The sequence below is a fragment of the Fundulus heteroclitus genome, chromosome 20, assembly GCF_011125445.2.
Source record: "Fundulus heteroclitus isolate FHET01 chromosome 20, MU-UCD_Fhet_4.1, whole genome shotgun sequence".
Taxonomy (NCBI): Eukaryota; Metazoa; Chordata; class Actinopteri; order Cyprinodontiformes; family Fundulidae; genus Fundulus; species Fundulus heteroclitus.
Window position 1 is genome coordinate 19,941,695 of NC_046380.1, and position 19,057 is coordinate 19,960,751.

Below are 19,057 nucleotides of genomic sequence, written 5' to 3' on the forward strand. Positions count from 1 at the left end.
TTATCACCCGTACAACAGAGGTAAGGCGAGGAGGCGCTCTGGAGCTCAAGCAAGAACAGCAGGAGATCAGAGCAAGCGGCTGCGCAGAGAGAGCCCCAGAGGCGGCGGCTGGCTGTGACCAGCTCTGGAGCTCAGACAGGAGCAGCGGGAGATCAGAGCAAGGGGCCGGGAAGAGAGGGCACCAGAGGAGGCCGCAGAGGCAGCGTCTGGCCAGGACCGGCTTTGGAGTTACAAGAGGAGGACGAATGATGAATGATTTAACAGTCCTTTTAAAGGCCAAATTAAAACGGCTTTTTTTCAAAGCCACCCACAAACCTCTAAAGAGCGTTCCTTACTTCATCCCATGTCAACATTCATTTTTCTGTCATTTTTCTTTTGAAAAAAGCTTTGCTTCATTGACCGTATGTTACAACAACAATCAGTCCCTGATTGGTAGACGCGACGCGGATTGACAGAAAGGTTTAGATTTTCGAACTCCTGCTAAACTCACTGCGGGTATTTGCCGTAATTGCATCGCTCGCATCGCTAGAAATATGTCCTTCGCATTGCCTCGCATACTTTTTCTCCTGAATGAGCCTCTACATAGGGATAACATGTAAATAAAGCGCTCTGGTCGCCTCATTTGTGTTCGATGTGAACGCACCATAAGGGGGATGAACAGTTATGCATGCTGAGGTTTTCTGCTATTTTGTCCTGTTTGTTTTTTGCTTAACAAAAAAAAAAGAAGAAAAGAAGAAGGAACATGAAAAATGCCAAGGGGGTGACTACTTTTGGAAGGCACTGTATGTGGTAGAGCGGCAGTATACGGTAATTGTAATGCAGAAGGCAAATCAAAGCTCATCATTATTTTGTATTGATAAAAATCTAAAAAGTGTGGCACTCACTTATATGTAGTCACATTAGCGTTTTTGCAGAAAATAAGAATTTCAGCCTCTAGATGATAAAAGCTGGAGGAGCCAAATCCCAGAAGCCTGTGGCTGCTGCAAAAGGTAGTTCTAAAAAGTATTAAACTAAATAGCAGCTAAATATTAAATCACATTACCATTGTCATGTTTTTTTTATGTAAAAAAAAAAAATCTGTAATTCCTCCAACTTTAAATTACACTATTTCGTCCTAGGTCTACATCTAATCCTAATGAAACACACACATGTTTGTGGTTTTAATGTGAGAGAATGGAAAAAGGTCAAGGTGCCTTTAAACATTTGCTAAGTGCTACAGTAATATTATAAAAAAATACCTGAATATGCTGGCCATTAGCTACAAGGCCGCAACGCTCAATTTCAACATCACTGCTGAACATGTATATATGATTTTCACAGCTAGTTCTAAAAGACACAGGCATTCGCAGCAATAAAGCACTTTTAAAGAAGATTGTGCCTATTTTGGTTCATTAATCAGTTTCTGTGGTAACAAACAACAGCTGTCTTCTTTACTCCACGGTGGCGTCCCCCAACTCCCAACAAACATTTGGATGTTTGATTGAGCCCGCTCTGCGTTCACTTGTTCTTCTGTCACCCCTTTGTCTGATGTGTGATGCAGGACAAACAGTTTACGGTGGATTCATCCGAGCTTTTTTTTTTTTTTTTGTTTTAGAGGAAACAGACGCCTGCAGGGACTGCTGACAGGGGCTCGGAGTCGGGCTTTGACTGTTAAATATATTTACTCAAAGAAGGTTATAGCTTCTTCGTCTCAGTAGATCTATGCTTGTCTTAGTTGGTCGTTTTCAGTTATTTTATGTAGAAAAATCAAGATAAAACACCTATGCAAAATCTTACAACAAAAAGAGCAATGAAAATAAGAGACTTATTGATAAAACATATTTGGCTTTGAAGTGTAGGAATATTGAACTCAAGCTGGATTTTATGGGCATGGATCACCTCCTACAGAGGATTCATTTCTTGTGAGTGTTGACACGATCTTAACTGAAAAGCCATTGTCTTTTGCAGCTATACATTGCAACGTCAAACATAGGGAGCTCACAGTGGGGGTAATTAGGTGTGTTGTCTCATCTACAGCTATTCAGCTAATTATAGGAAGGGAAAGAAAAACATTAGCCATAAAACCAATCTGCAAGACAGTGTAAAGGGGGGGTGATGACTGTAAAGTGTGTGAGTCCTACCTTATGCTGTTTGGAGTCACTGAAGTGAACTTCTTGCAGAAGCCTCCTGCAAAGAGAAACGCTGAGGTTTGCACCCGAAACCTGATCTACTTCTTTGGACCCGCGGCTGCGTCTGCTTGGCGAGAGACAACGTGCGGGGACCATCCTTGTTGGTTCGGCTCTCCCGCTGCTTGGAGACTGCACAAAGGTGTTAGTTGAATCCAGCGTTGGTGATGCTCTGATTGTATTTGGAGATTCAGGGGGATTCTGGAGGTGATCTGTATCATCGGATCTGCGAGTGGCAGGATAGACCATGCTAGTTTTTTGATGGTGGAAGATGACGTGGCTCATATCCTGAAAGAAATACAGGGTTTTGGTCAAGTGGCTATTGCATTTATGGTCAATTATGATCTAAGCATACTGGAATGAATCAAAATAGAGTTTCTAAACTTGTATGCTTGTTATGCTTTTTAGAATGATGCACGCCTCTTGTAGTATTTAGAAGAAAGGCAAGTAACTTGTGTCAATGTGTTAACTCACATTTATATGGATACGGTGGAATGTTTGAAATTAGGTGCTGTCAAAATGTTATAAGCCGTTTATTTCTTACCAGCAGTAAATAACTCTCATGGCATTGTCGTTTAGTTTATATCCAGCAAAGTTATTCCCAGATGATGAAGCTAACAGCTAATTCGAGAAAGGCCAAGAGGACTTTTTATCTCTTAAAACAAGTCAAATCTCAACAACGGCACAGAAGTTTATTCAAACACTTGTAAATGTCCTGTTCTCAGTACCTGTTTTATAGAGGAAAATCACTGAACTGAAATGGGGCAATAATAGTTAATGGTAGGAAGCGCTTTTATTTTGAAGAACCAAATTTTGCATTGACACTAGCTAAAGGGCGAGGGAATACAATATTAAGAAATACGTGGGGTTTATTTATTTTTTCAAACAACACAAAGTCAGAGCTCAGTCGGTGATTATTATGATGCAACAGCAAACAGGTTTTTATTAGCCGCTAAAGGTAATCCCTAATAAACCAAACAAATATTTAACAGGACAATCTCCGGTCTTTTTACTGGCACGTACCAGTAAATTACTGGGACGACATTCCTGGGTCGAACAAGAATTAGCGTTATTTCACCGCTGCCCCTTTAGGCAACGGTGGATGGACGTACGTAAAACACCCTGTTGGTGGCAATAATGCAAGGGATATAGCTTTAACTGATCAAGCCAACCTCTAAAAGAGAATTTCAGATGAAAAACAGCTTACTAGCCACAACAAACAATAAATTTAGGACCGGTGATTCTTACAGCGGCAAGTAGCGTTATGAAAACTACAGAAGAAATACAATTTCAATACATTTCTCAGTCAGACAAGCGACTGAGAAACAGTGGAAGAGCTAAACGAAAACTACGAACGTCTAACGTGATCACACAAATGCGACCCTTACCCAGGAATCTAAAGGCTTTATTCAAACTAGAGCGGTCCCAGTAAATTACCGGGTATGATACTAGGTCTTGACCCGGTAAATTTCCGGGTCAGTTTTACCCAGTAAATCAGTTCTGGCTCTCTTCACACATAACCCTGACCCAGTAAATTACCAGTAAATTACTGGGTAAGGTTGTAAGTGTGTAGGAGCTTTAGAGAGGACAACAATAATCATTCACTAAATTAATCTACACTTCAGGATCTACTTCCACTGATGATTACATTAGATAAAGATTGTTAATGAGACCTTGAGTCCAAGCCGTGTCTCTGTTCTTTGCCATGTTTCTAGGTCAAGTCTGCAGTCATATTAAGTGTGACATGACTGTCAGTTGTACACTTGAGTCCACATCTCCACCACCTTACGCAACACTAAATAAATAGTGTTCAAATGAATGCTATGATTTTGAGACTGGATCTTGGATCAGCTGACATGGGTTTGTGCTAAATGAGGAGGCCAATCGGGTTATGTATTCCTGGTGAGACATCAAATGTTTAAAACCTTTTAACGGAACCTCACTTCAACATTCTTGTAAGAATACCTTTAAGTTGACCTCACATTTAAAAAAAGCTAAGACCTAAAATGAGTTAATCTGCCAAAATATCAGATTTACAATAAGCTGTCAACCTTCCAGCTTCAGATGGTGTCTGCCAATGAGGTTATACAAGACATTGGAAATTATAAAAGCAACGCATGGTTCTTCCATCCACTGAAGGGGAACGCATAGAAACCACAATTTTGAATACCAAAGTTATCTCAGCAAGCATCAAAGATACATGATGCTAAAAAGTTTGTGACTTGCTCCTTTACTGGGGCTGGCAGCTGAATTTTACAGCACAGAATTCAAACTGTGACCCACTTTCACTGCACAAGAAAAGAATATCAAAAATCACACATAAAGTTCTCAAAAAATGCTATCCAGATCAGCTGACCACTCTGCAACTGAGCACCAAAGGCAAGCTTGTACTGTTTGTTTAGATATATAAGCAGGTTGGCAAACCCAGGACACCATGTCAAGGGTAACATATATGAATCACTGATGCTTTGTGTGGACAAAGCATCAGTGATTATGCAAAAAGGGTTATGGAAAGTTTCGCTCCCTTTTATTGACAGTTTTTTTTTTTGTCAATGTACAACTGGGTCGCTAAAAGAAAAAAAATCCATTGCAACGGTTGTGAGACAAAGCTGACAACAGCTTCCGTCGTTCTCGAAGGAGCAAGCTACACACATGAGACACGCTGTTCAAGCTTACACTGCATGAATGTTTCATATCGAAGGCATAGATTTTCTGCAGAGCATTAATTTAGTGTTATTCTGCACTATTGGTTACAAACTGACATTGATTTAATATCCTAACTTGATGAATAGATGCATCAGATTCTATTTATATTTTAATAAACCATGTTTTCGGTGATACTGAGAATTCCCAGCCTAAAACCAATGTTTCTCTAATTATGTGTCCTCTCATTTTTCTCTCCAGCCTTTGCAACTCCCCCAGAACAGGGAGTCACACTTATAGAATGGATTTAAAGTGATTGGTAGTATATATACATTTATTAGGCTCATTGTATCCCCATTATTTCTCCCAAATTAAGTCCTCCTAGTCTAACTTCCGCACCCTATCTCTTACTTCTATTGTCCTTCATCTCTTAGCTTTGTTTAGGGTGAAATGTTATCATAAGCCCCTGGAGGTTTTCCGCTTGGTGGCTCCACATATTATTTTCTCGACTCTCTTTCTTTGCTTTATCATTTTCATAAGTCCAGGTGAATAAACAATGAATTACATGTATTATTGAAAGGCCGGATATGGGTGTGGCTGCGAGCATGAATGAGCTTTACTGAGCTGCTGTGCTGTCCATTGTTTGAGTTATTTTCACATCAAAACAACTGCTTTCCTCTGAAAGTTTTACAAACCTTACCATAGTCCATTGTTGCTGATACATTTCAAACTGTTTCATACGCTGAAAGTTCATTGCTTTGTTCTGCTTTTAATATTTCTCTCTGTTCAAAAACTAATGTCTGCTCAAGAGACTTGCATGAACCTGATGCAACACTTTGAAAGATAATAATGCTTCACGTTCAGAAAAAAGCAACTTACAAACTTACAATAAAAGAATAAAAATAAAAATCGGACTGACCTGTGTTGGATGGATAAACGAATAACAACACAGATGCTTGGCAAAAAAAGCTTGCAGTATTACAAGAAAAACTACTTGAGTCAGATAATATTGTTGACAGTGTGGATTCCTATAATAAATATACAGCTGGGGTTTTAAGGAAAGTGGGTTAAACTTCTCACAGATGGTTTTTAGATTATTAGACTTAAAGTTTAGTTAGAGAACAGCTCTATCAGTAGAAAGCATATTTACTGAACCGGATATCATAAACAGGGGCATTATTAGAAGGCAGCATGAAGGGTGTTTCATTTTTAAAATTTACACAAAGTTACAGCTACTCACTTTTTATCCGTTTAGATCTGTGAACATAAGTCATTGTGTTATACTTTCTGCCTATTATTGTTATAAAAGAATTTTCTTAATGACAATATAAAAGGTAGATGACCAACGGCCAGGAGGCCAGGAGGAGCTCATAGGTGGAAGTCAAAATGAGCATTGTCAGCTGCCTCACAGATCCTCAAAACTAACACGACTGAAGAATCCAGAAGATCGATCCATGACGCAAAAGCCTACTCAGAAGAAGCAGGATAACAAGAGTGAATAGTTTCTACTACTACAGCACTCTAACGCTGACCTGGTAGTGACCAAATAAAAAGTATACTAATGGAAGAGATAACAAACAAATAATAAGACTGGAAAAACGGCAAATGAATGTAGGGACAGAGGCTGGGAAATAACATAAACAGGGAAGCCAAACTTCAAAAGATAAAGTTGCTAAAACCTCCAACACAAAAAAAAAAAAAACAAAGTGTAAAAATGACAAGTTTAACTCAAGAAATTATAAAATGTACATGGTGAATACAGAAAAAAAAACCTAACCCAAACTTGACATTTTAATCAAATATGCAAGGCGCTAACTACAAGTTGAAATCTCTAGTAATCTCTTTGTTTTGGCATCGATAAATCAATACATCTGAATATCGTTTGCTTGGAAATTTGAGACCTGAGACTGAGTCAACAACGCCTGTTGAATAATAAAGCTATTATTCAACAACATAATTATATGTATGTCCAAAGTCAATTTGAATCAATTTTTCTTGTTTCTGTAATAGCTTCTTCCAAAGAATGACAACGAAACAAAACTCCCCTGAGTATTACAGCAACGTTCCTGTTCAGCAGGACACAAAGACAAAAAAAGACAAAAAACCCACACACACACAGTTGTTGTTCAAAACAAAAAAGCAGGTGAAAAGTTATTTATCTAAATTACAGTAGTGCTATATGCTTCTCTGAATTCCTAACAGGTTTCACAAAATCTTTATCTGTATATACAAAAAATAAGCTAAGTTGGTTATCAAGTTTTCGTTTGTATAACCAGTTAATCTATAGTTTGGCAAAAATTAAAATGTCATAACACTTCAACATTTTTCTTTAACCAGCCCTACAGAATAGCCAGAATTGTTCTTATTCTGGTCTTAACAAATCTCCTTTATGTGGCTTTATCAAGATCCTCTTACGCCTCCCTCACAGGTGCTTATGTAGCCATTACTGCAGCTCAGGAAGGTTGCATGTGAATTACCACATAAGTGGGACTGAAAGGTACTTAGACCAATATAGCAAGGTTTCTGAGTGCATTAGAGAAATGGCGGGTTTTTTACTTTGCTACAACATTAAAAGGCAACACTGTATTTGATTTACATGTCTGTAACAAGACTGATGGTTTGAGAAAACTAAAGCCCTTTAAACAAATTGGATGTTTTTAAGCAACTGTGCAGTAAAATTAGAAAATAAATATTTATTACCTACAATAGGCCAGGAGTTATTACTATTATAGCAACTGTCAATACGCCTAAATCCAGAGCGGTTTTGGTGTATTAAAGCCATGTGAAGGTTGTAGGATGACATTCCACCAAATGAAGACTCTTGGACAAGTAAGGGTTTATTCTTTTGCAAGCCACAATAATGTTAGATTTTAACTGCATAAAGCCTTGTTTTAACAAAGGATGAATATACTATGTTATTCATTTGAATAAAGTTGGAGAAATAATAAGTTGTCCATCTTTATTGGGAAATATTCTCCATTTTTATAATGTGCACTGTCAAAAAAGTTCAGTTCAGTTGACATAATTTTTCCAGAGTGCCAACTATCATCACAAAGCACACAACAGTCTAAATCAGGGATAATCAACATGGTGTCCGCGGGAACCATGTAGCCCCCTGAGGACCGCATGTGGCGCCCACAAGCCTGTTCTAAAAAAAGCACCATCCACCAGTGAGCTGCATCTAAAACTTTGTTTTATTCCATTACTCTTCCTGTTTATTCACACTTGCATTTATATAGATTCAAAAATGACAATATCTATAACAAAGCATGAAAATATGTTTATTTTACACAACGTAAAAGTGAACTCTTGACTTCTCTAGTCAAGTACTCAAAAGGTCAGTACTGGTAGCCCCACGTAGGACAAAACACCAATGAAGTAGCTCTCAGTTTCAAAAAGGTTGGTGACCCCTGGTATAAATGTCAGTGTTAGAAATTAGGTTAACTGACACAAAGTTTTACAATGACTGATAAAGTAGCAGTGACTTTCAAAATCAGTGACTTTCAAATTCAGAAGTATTGTTCTTATTTTTCAGATGTTGGTGACAGGTCTTCCTTCTTTAATAGATGAATCAATAATAATAATAATAATAATAATAATAATAATAATAATAATAATAATAATAATAATAATAATAATAATAATAATAATAACAGTAACATAACAAATAACAGTAATTGCTGCAGATGAAAACAATTACATATGAAACACAATACTATATTATGAAAATCTCAGGATGTCCACTCGTACGGTGGTGTTCGTTTCTTTTCAAGAGCTCGTTTCCTTTTGAAGCGTTCAGACGAATTCAATGAAGAGGCTACATGTTAATTTGATTGCATGGAGAGAAAGATGCTTTTCTCTAACAACCTGTCTGCATGTGGGTGTGTATAAGTATGTTTGTGAGAGGGTGTGTGGGTGTGCAGTGTGAGTGTGCGCATGAGTGTACCATGTGATTCCTCCCCACATACAAAGAAAACACTTAAACCGGACTCTGTCTATTCATTTATGTTGTTTTTTCAGCTTGTTTTGTACTACAATGCATAGAACCTATCATAAACTACAAATATTATTGCAGACTATTTGATTAAGTTATGTGTAATAATTGCAGCTTTTAAAAGGACTGAGCACTTCAAGCTGGAGAGAGGAGCTTTAGATATATACGGTGCCTTGCTAAAGCATTAATATGCCATATTTTTTAAAATCTCCTATTACAACCAGAAAAATTAAATGTAACGAAATGCACAATATTCTAATTTTATGTTATAAATCAACATAAATAAGTGGCGTGCATTTGTATTTAACCCTTATTACTCTGACACGAATTGACACAAATTGCCTCCGGACTCCAGCTCTGTGTAGTTTAATCCCAGCACCATCGCACAAAGCCCTGAAAAGGGAAATCGGAGGGGCAGCCAAAAAACCCATGGTATCCCTGGAGAAGCTGCAGAGATCCACAGCTCTGACAGGAGAACCAGTAGTTGTGCACTCCACAAATCTGCCTTTTTTGGAAAGGTGACAAGAAGAGAGTTGTTGTTTATAGAAAGCCATATGTCCTGTTGGGGACACAGCAAAGGTGGAAGAATGAGCTTTTGAGTGATATGAGACCAATATGTAACTTTTGGCCTACATACAAAATGCTATATGTGTGGGGGGGGAAACTAACACGAACACACCGTCCCCATTTTGAAACAAAGTGGTTGCAGCATTGTGCTATGGGAACGCTTTTCCTTAGCAGGTTAATTCAGGAATAAATCTTGTTAAGAAGCTGGAAAAAAACTTGTGACTGGGGAAAAAGGTTCACCTTCCAACAGGGAAATGAACCTAAACATATAGGGCCAGAGTTACAGTGAAACAGTTTACATTAAAGCGTATCCAGGGGGTACGATGACCCAGTCAAAGTGCAGACCCAAATCCAATTGAGAGTTTGTGGCTAACCTTAAAAATGTTTGTTTACAGACCTCATCTCTATAATCGTACCAAGCTGGAGCTATACTGCAAAGAGGAATAGGGAGAAAATCCGCAGATTTGGCACATATAAATACCTCAAAGGCCTTGCAGCAATAATTGCAGTAAAAGACTAATCTAAAAAGAATTGATTTAGGGGGGCTTGATATAAACATTTCAGATGTTTATTTGTAATAAAAATCTGGAGGACCATGAATAATTTTACTTACGTCGCATAATCAAGTAGTAATTTGCTTTGCAGTATAATATAAAATCCCCATAAAGTACATTAAAGCTTGTGGTTGTAGTCTGATAAAAAAATAATAGTGATCAGGATAAAAGGGAATGAATACTTTTGCAAGGCGCTGGAAAAAACCTTCTCAAGCCTGACAAGTAGGGTAATTCTAAAAGTAAATGTCAGTTCAGTTCAAGGTTTTACAGAATAAAATGTTATATCTGCAGTTCACAAAGGTCATTATAAAAGATTCATTTATTTTGAAGTGTAAAAATGTCCTACTGATGGTTCAGTAAAGGCCGTGAATATCTGATTTCGAATGTATGTGTGTGTTCTAGGATTTTTCTTCGTCATTAAAATGGCAGATAGTTTCCAGTTTTCTAATGACAAAGATCAGCAGCAGGTTCTCAACTCTGTGTTTTTAAATAAGTAAAAGCAATTAGCATTTCTTTGAAGATAGCTCTTTATAACTTCACTTCAACAGTTTTAATTTCCCTGCTCAGCATATACAGATCCTGCTCGTACAAATAGTAAAGTGATTAACATATCATGTGACGAGGAGCAACCCACTGACTTTTGCACTGAAATGTGCAACATGAAACACTTAACATCGAATATCAAGCGCACAATGCATCCTGACTCTTACAGCTGATGTGGTTAAAGTCATCTTTTCAAATTCAAACAAATCAGACTGAATTGTAAACATACTGAAGGACGTAATGTGGGTCTGAATCACCTCCTTATGTTAAGAACAACTTAACTCTGCTGTGTGGCAAAAAAAAAAAAAAAAGATAACAAAATGGCAAAGGCGGCTTTGAAATCAACCAAACCAAGATCCTGTTAAATATATTTCTCTCCGTGCTATCAGTTTGTTCATAATTAAAGATCTAGTGCTGTGAAGCAAACGTGTGATTCTGTAGCTCAGGAAAGACAGTCATACCTCATCGCTTTCACTGCCGATAAAGTCATCTTCGGGCTGCGCATCCCGCCGCCCTCCAGCAGCGCTTTGGACCTGACCGTCTCCCAGCTCCATCTTCTCCTGGTCACCCTGGCTTTGCCCTCGTTTGGGTGAGTGCGGCTGGGATGAGAAAGTGAACACCTCCTCCTGCAAAGTGAGCTGGGGCTCAGACCCCTCATTACTTTCCCAGCTGTTCCAGACCTGCAGGTCAGAAGACAAGCCCGATCGAAGTTGAGACTCTACTGGTGTGGGGGCGGCTTCCATACTCTCCTTGGCAGGGCTGCAGCTCTGCTCATCTAGAATTATAAATACATACAATTATTCTGCGCTCAAGCTAATTTTCTCTCTGGCTGTTTTTGATGATTGATTTCTCTATGGACACAATAACATCACCTTCATGACTTGGTGATGGAATTCTATTTATGACAGCCACTTAGCAATCTTTGATACCAGTATGAATAGCTGTAATTAATTCCTCTGCCTGGGAAAATCTACCTTCATTCTTGACATTTGTGACCATGATACGTTAGTAGTTTCTTTTCATGAACCCTTTATAGAAATGCCCCAATGGGAATTTGACCATAGAAATTTAATAAAAACAGCTTAACTGTGTTGCGTGCATATGGATATAGCTTCATTAAGTTAATAGTTTGCCAAAACACTCCTCACTGCAATGAGAGCTTTGCACATCTCGAGATTGTTTTTTTGCAGGTGCTTCTTTTAAAAAAAAAAAAAAAAAAAGATTTATTTATAAAAGGGACAATACATATTGAACTCAACATAGAGTAAATATGTGAGATTATAGCCTATGGCTAATTTTCATCTCCAGTCCCATGGCAGGTTTATGTAAAACTGTAAGGACATAGTAAATACAAATGTTCAATACATTAATGCGAACTACGGGATTGATTCATACATGGAATATTTTTTTTAAGTAAAACAGGTACAGTGATTGTAATGCTTGTTTTTTGCACTTACCCAAGGTGCTCTTGTGAACTTCACACTGCCTTAACTTATGTTCTGAATAATGGTTACAAATTTCTCCTTTTAGCAAATTGGTCAAGTTTAGTCAGATTGGATGTTAAAAATATGTGAACGTCGATGTTCAAGTTTTCCCACAGGTTCTAGAACGTATTTAGATCTGGACTTTGACTGGGCCGTTTTAACGCAACACGCACTAGGATCTAAATCATTCAGTTGAAGTTCTGGCTGTAAATTGCTTTTTTTTTTGTTTGTTTGTTTTTTTACTGCTGGAACATGACCCTCCACCCCAGCCTCATGTCTTTTGCAGCCTCCAAAAGGCTGTCCTCCGTTATTGTCCTCTGTTTAGTTCCTTCACAAAACATACTCATGTGGACCTTTTTGAATAATTAGGTACCTACTGAAGACAGCAGGTAGCATTGCATTTGATTTATGGGTATCAATGTAAAGAGGGCTGAATACAAAGACAAACAAAACCATAAAAATTTAGATTTGTTAAAAAAATCAAGGTACTGTGTTGGTCGGTCAAATAAGGTTGTGGTTGCAATGTGGAAAAATTCAAGGTATATGAATATCAGCGGTGTTGCAAGCCACTGTATGCACAATCAAGAGGGTAAAAGCCTTCAGAAGCTTAAATGGAAGTTGCTTCAATGTGTAAGTGCAAGTAAGACACAGTGAATCTTTATTCTCTAAGATAAACCTCAGTTAAAAGACAGAGGCACCTAAATCTGAATGAGTGAGCACATTTGAACCTCTCGACAGTATAATCACTTCCTCTAATTGCCCACTGTGTGGCAAACCCTGGGCCCAGGAGATGTCCCTCTGACTTTTATTTAATGTGCCACATTACCATTAATGAACTAACTACTTTCCATCGGTGGGCTGGGCTGCACCAAAGGAGCTTACTGCTTGTGGAGAAACCTCCATAAATGAGCTCTCAGAACACATGCACTCGTTTTGCAAGGACAATGTGAGTGTGGGTGTGTGCGCATGAGGGTTACGTGAGGGGATGGCGGTGGGGGAAGAGAGCACAGGTTGGAGAGAGGAGGGTCATGCAAGTGGCCCTGATGTGGGTTATGTAAAATTCAAAAGAGGGAACAAAAGCACATATGCAGCATAGAAGCATTAAAATTCATGCAATATTTTTGAAGTGATCTGGTTTCTGGATTATCTAAATAGTAGGACTGCTATTTCTCAAGTATAAAGGAACTGCCTATTAAAATCAGAACAGGGGAAAAAAAATCATCTAATCAGTACATCAATGTTTTTGTGCGTGTGTGTATGTGTGTTCTCATGCTTTGCTGTCTTATTATATGACCGGGACTTTCTTTGTCTCAAAATGTACTCATCATCTTCCTTTTACCTTACCTAGTACTAGGTAACTACTTGACATTAGTGCTTGGGTTGGAAGCGGCTGGCTGCGCTCTTGCAGCCTGGATGGAAAGGGGCTATTATCCCTACTTCCACTGGTTTTACCACCAAATTCAGCGTCTGGGGGGAGTCAAACCAAAAATGTAATTTTTAACATAATAAAAACACAATAATACCCTGATACACACATATTGTGTACCTGATGACGATACCCTCTCTTTTCCGGGAGCCAGGATCCGTAGCTTCTTAGATCCCTGCTTACCAAACACCCTTTGTTTGGGTGGGTGGGGTTGTAATTTGCAAGATGCTCCTACAAATAATAATTTGAACATCAGAACATGGTTTATAACACAATAGATTCAAACAACAATGTTATTAAAGCTCGCCAGAAGCATATCTGTGAACTGATTATGCACCGTGAAAATCCCTAATAATGAAGGCATTTCGGCAACTGAGCTTCTTACATTCATTCATTGCAAAAAGAATATATCCAGCTACATTATGTTCAGCTGAATTAAGGAATTTTAATCAGCCAGATTCTGCATTCAGTCATGCTGAAAGGAGAGTGTATTACCAATCATAAAGGCTGGTATTGGATGCTCGGGAGACTTCATACTCTGCAGGAACAGGGCTTATTTTTTTTTGTTGCCTTATATATAATACTTTTACAAGGGCACAGTGCTTGGAAGAAGAAGCTAAATCACTTCCTTTAAGAAGATTCTCAGCCATAGGCGCTGCCATGTAATGAGCCAAAGCTATCTAGACTCCTTGGCAATGCAGTGGCAAAGTCAGTGACACTTTCTCTTAACATTTTTTACATTCATCCTATGTGTCTAGGCCCTCTCCACCAATGACAGGGAATAGGTTCCTCCTCAGCATTTTCTTGTTTTGTCTATTTGTTCTCTGCTTTAGATACAGATACGTACAAACTTGTTGGTATCCTTCCAGCTCACTGAAACAACGTTTTATTTCACCCAAAAAAAAAAACATTAATTTGAAAAAAATGTGTGATGCTTAACTACATGCTTTTGATACAGCAAACTAAGGTAATAGTGAAAATAAATTATTTGTTGTTTACTTTGCAAAGTCAAGCTAGAAAAGTAATTTGTTACCCAGAGATGACCCCCTGTTGTCGTTTCAATATATTTTTTTATTTGTCTAAAGTTTAGCATTTTTACATTTGTGAGTTTTTATACTGAAGTTGGGTTTTTCCTCATGCTTACTCTGAGATACCTGGTGAGAAAAAAAAAAAACTGGTGTTAATTAATTTAAAGAGGATCGAAACGTAAAATTGAAGTGTGTCTGAAAGGTGATGAAATTTTATGGAAATTCTTTGCAGTTAGTTAGAAGCTGAAGACAGAGTGTTTGAATGGTATTAACCAGAGGTGTCCAAACTTTTTGTCACGTGTGCCAAAATTGTCAAGTCAAAGTACTCAAGGGCCAAAAAATCGAATTTGAAAAACAAAACAAAATGACCAACAACTTATGTTGTGATATTTGTTTTTTACCTGCTCCACAAAATATGAGCATGTAATATTTCAATTAAACAAATTAGCCAGATTCACTGTAGGAAAGGGATGTGCAAATCCCTGTAGATTTAAAACTTGAAAAGGGTTTCGCAACTTGCCTCATTGAAATACAGTCATCCAGTTTGCTAAGTATTTTAGGCTTGATTTAAAAAAGATTGTGTCTTTTCTCAGCAATAGGAACAGGATTTGGGTCAGTCTGTCTCTGAAAAGACTTGCTGAATTTAGCCAATTTTAACAACTGAATTAAAGACAGTTTTTTGTGCAACAAAGTCTGCATTTGACTAAGTCCTTGGTCTTATTTAGTTTGAAATTACAGAGAATATGACATTGTGGTTATTAAAAGACATACTTTGTGTTGTGCCTAAGGTTGTCAATTGTATCTTGTTTGGCCATATTTGAAAATAACAAAAAGATCTTCATCTGTCCCCAGTGTTGTAGTACTCGAGTCCGAGACTCAAACTCGAGTCCGAGTCATTAGCTAAATTTAGAGACTCGTGACTTGACTTGGACTTGAGCACTGATGACTCGAACTTGGACTCGGACTCCTACATTCAGATCATTCTGACTCGGAAATTGAGAAAAAGACTCGACTTTTTTTATATATCATTAGGCTATAATTTTAATATGTCATTAGAATATTATTTGGTGTATGATTTTAATATCTAAATGTCGTGCCGCGCACGTGACGTCACCATCTCATGAGCAACGCCCCTTGCCGCTAAGGTTGGGCAAACAGTGTGAGAGCGCTCGTAGCAACCAGCCATTACACATGCAACAGATAAAACTATATGACCGACTTTTCCGCTGTTAAACTTTCACAAAAGGATGTCCAGGCGCCCATTTTACTGGTAGAACTGTGGAACAACATACCAACGTTCAGCTCAAACGATGGATTGAGTGTCGAGGGCTTAGAAAGACGGGCCGAGTTGATAGGAAGGTAAGTCGTTGTTTTTCTCCTGCTCGGCGTTCATAGCGTCAGCGGCTGTTTGTTTTTTTTCTGTTTGTAGTCACCGTCCAGGAATCGGTATAAATTTTTCGGCCCGCCGAACAATTTAGTCCGGTCCGGTAGCCAAATGCATTATCATTATCCAACGGCTGGATCTCCTCGCTGCATCGACCGATCCACACCAGATTTGTTGTGAGTCATGGGGGAACGCTGCCGAACGCGTTTGTGGGAATCGCCCGGTGGACGGGCGAGGAAAATGCGTGACAGCATCTGCGGTGGCGGGCGGCCAGCGGTGTGCAAACCCCGCCCGCCGGCCAGCAACGCGGCGGTGCGCGAACCCCGCCCGCCGCCCGGAGCCGCGGCGGTGCGCGAACCCCGCCCGCCGCCCGGAGCCGCGGCGGTGTGCGAACCCCGTCCGCCGCCCGGAGCCGCGGCGGTGTGCGAACCCCGCCCGCCGCCCGGAGCCGCGGCGGTGTGCGAACCCCGTCCGCCGCCCGGAGCCGCGGCGGTGTGCGAACCCCGCCCGCCGCCCGGAGCCGCGGCGGTGTGCGAACCCCGTCCGCCGCCCGGAGCCGCGGCGGTGTGCGAACCCCGCCCGCCGCCAGACTTGGAAAAAGCGGTAGTTTTACCGAGTAAAACCAAGGGTAACTACAGCGAAAGAGTTATTAGTGCAATGGAATGTTACTGCTTCATGTCATACATCACACGTCACGGCATGTTTCTACAACGAACTTGGATCAATAGTGACTCGACTCGGACTTGACTCGGATGAGTAGTGGACTCGACTCGGACTCGACTCGGATTTTTTTTTTAATGACTTGGACTTGACTCGGACTTGAGCACTGGTGACTCGAACCTGGACTCGGACTCGAGGCATAGTGACTTGACTACAACACTGTCTGTCCCAACCAGCTGTGCTGGTGGACTGAATTATTCTTGAATTGTAGCTGGGGGCCGCACAAAACAAGTCCATAGGCCACAACTGGCCCCACTTTGGACACCACTGGTATCCGAGAGGGGTGTCCGACAAGAGCAAGGCGAACATTTGAACATTGGACATTTAGTCACTGGGACTGGCTGAGTATGGAAGCCCAGTATATAAAGGCAGATGACCAGGTGAGCTGAATAAGGTTGATTAGGTAGTGGCAGATGGGAGCAGGTGCAGCTGATGATGAATTGCAGGGTGCAGAGGCAGCCAGGCCAGAATCATAACATGTAAAGTACCAATATCATATATTGGCAGTGCCTGCTGCAACCAATGCTGCCACAAATCCTAAGTGTACTTACTACCTTATCTGTTTAAATAAATGAAACATTGCACTAAATCAAAGCATGAAAGCTTCCCCTCTGAGAAATAGGGAAATATCAAACAGTAGCCATTTTCAAGGTACTTCAGAGACAGTTGCTTTGTTTTTTTGTTGTTTAGCGTCGATAGGTACTGGTAGATTCTTCTGTGTCACTGGATGAAATGCAAAGTATAAATAAATAAAAGATATCAGCAAATCCAACACCACTGCGGCTTACCAAAGGTGTGGCAGAAGTAACATTAGAAGCTATTTCTGTTTGTTGAAGTAGCCTTTGAAACCTTTCATGATTGTTTTTTTATTTTGTCATGTTCCTGCAAAACTACCACACCCTGTCACATCCAGATTCTCTCCCTTTTTGTGTTACAGATGTGAAGGTGTTTCCTGAGTTGTTAGTCGGAGCCCGTACACTACAAAACTCACAATGAAAAAAACTGTGATTTTCAATGATGAACTAGAGGAGAACAAGGGCATTTAAGAAGCTGAAAACATTCACGCAATAAGAAAAATACATATCAATAATAATCATACTCAAATTTACCTTCACAAATAGTATGGGACTGTTGACCTTTGGAGAGATTTTCACCTCGTATGTTAATGTTCTGACTCTCTGTGGTTTTCTTTTGATTCAGTTGGTATGATGAACACCCCTGTGACAAGAAACAGACAAGCTCAATGACAAGCTTTCCACACCTTTTCTTATATTGTAATGACACAGATAATTCACAGGGGTATACATCAATTTGTCTAAAACATTAAACCCATTACCAAAAAGCCAGGTGTATTACACGTTTATTGGATACTGCACGTTTAATGCCTACTAAACGTTGTCCAAGGACGGTTATCACCTAGCAAAACGGTCATAGTTGGTCAAGGCTCCGTGACATGTTTCTTCAGTGAAGGTTTTCCTGTGTGGCTAGAATTAATCTCCTACAAACTGCTTGAAACATTGCTGATAACTCTAACGGATATGGTAACTGCATACAGTCTGTCTGGAGATGGATGGATGATATTGTTACCAACTCATGGGAATAAACCGGTTCTTATATCTATTAATTATCCCTAACTGAGCTCTAAATTCTCTGCCTGGTGACAGCGAGTCCTCCTAAGTATCAGACATTCTCATCATCAGAATAAACAGCTATAAGTCGTTGTTCATATTTGAGAACATGTTGGTTAAGCAGAGACTTAAAGGCATAGTGAACAACCTTCTTTCGGCTTTGAGTTCTGGGGGGGGGATCATCTTATTTATTGGTTGTCCTACATGCCAATGTGTGCGTGCTCTTTCCTTCCTAGTTTTCTCTTGCTGCGCATGCGCACTTCTAGTGCGTATGTATCCAGTTAGCTTCGGTTTCAGCTTGTCATTGTAGCTCCGCTGCTCTCACCATATAGTTTGAAAATAGCTGAGAGTCGCAAGAAGCAAATTGTCTTACAAGTTTATGAGAAGAAGAGCAAGGCGTCAGAGGAAAGAAGAAAGAGCAGAGTGTATTTGGGGGATTCTTTCCTGCGATGGCGGAAGAGCAGGTAGGATGCTCTTATGCATATGCAGTTATTAAAAAAAAAGTGGCTTGGGCTTTTCTTATCTACATTTCTGGAAAAAACTGTCCACTATGCCAGGGGAAATATCATGCAAAATCCACTTTTTTAGCTGTTAAATACAGGCAACGATTTCCTCCACACAGCTGTATTTTATCTGAATAATGTGTCATTCAAAACAACGAAATGCATCTGGAGTAGTTTGAACAACTTGGAGCATTCAGTATTTCCACATTTCAATCTAACAGAGACATTTTTTAAAGTGTGGGAAAAAAAACAGGTCAAGTCCAGCCCTCAGACTCTGCAAAACAGGAATTTAAGGAGCTACTTCTGACATGATAGGTGCTTTCTACCAACAGGCATCCTCAGAGGGCTTCCAAAATCCATGCAGCTAGGATCACAGCTGTTTTGGGCGCACCAAGAGAACCTGAACAGTTTTAGCAAT

General features: G+C 39.6%; 1 protein-coding gene across 2 annotated transcripts in view; it reads right to left on the reverse strand.

Annotated features, from left to right (window-relative positions):
• cfap20dc (CFAP20 domain containing) overlaps nt 1-19,057 on the reverse strand; it is a 49,179-nt gene that overhangs the window by 21,959 nt on the left and 8,163 nt on the right. For both annotated transcript variants that reach the window (XM_021321545.2, XM_036124738.1), the window contains 5 exons: nt 17,618-17,726; nt 13,497-13,607; nt 13,295-13,417; nt 10,928-11,241; nt 2,121-2,453 (listed from right to left, as the gene is read on the reverse strand). In XM_021321545.2, coding sequence (XP_021177220.2) covers nt 2,121-2,453; nt 10,928-11,241; nt 13,295-13,417; nt 13,497-13,607; nt 17,618-17,726 — 990 coding nt within the window. The remainder of the gene's footprint in view (nt 1-2,120; nt 2,454-10,927; nt 11,242-13,294; nt 13,418-13,496; nt 13,608-17,617; nt 17,727-19,057) is intronic.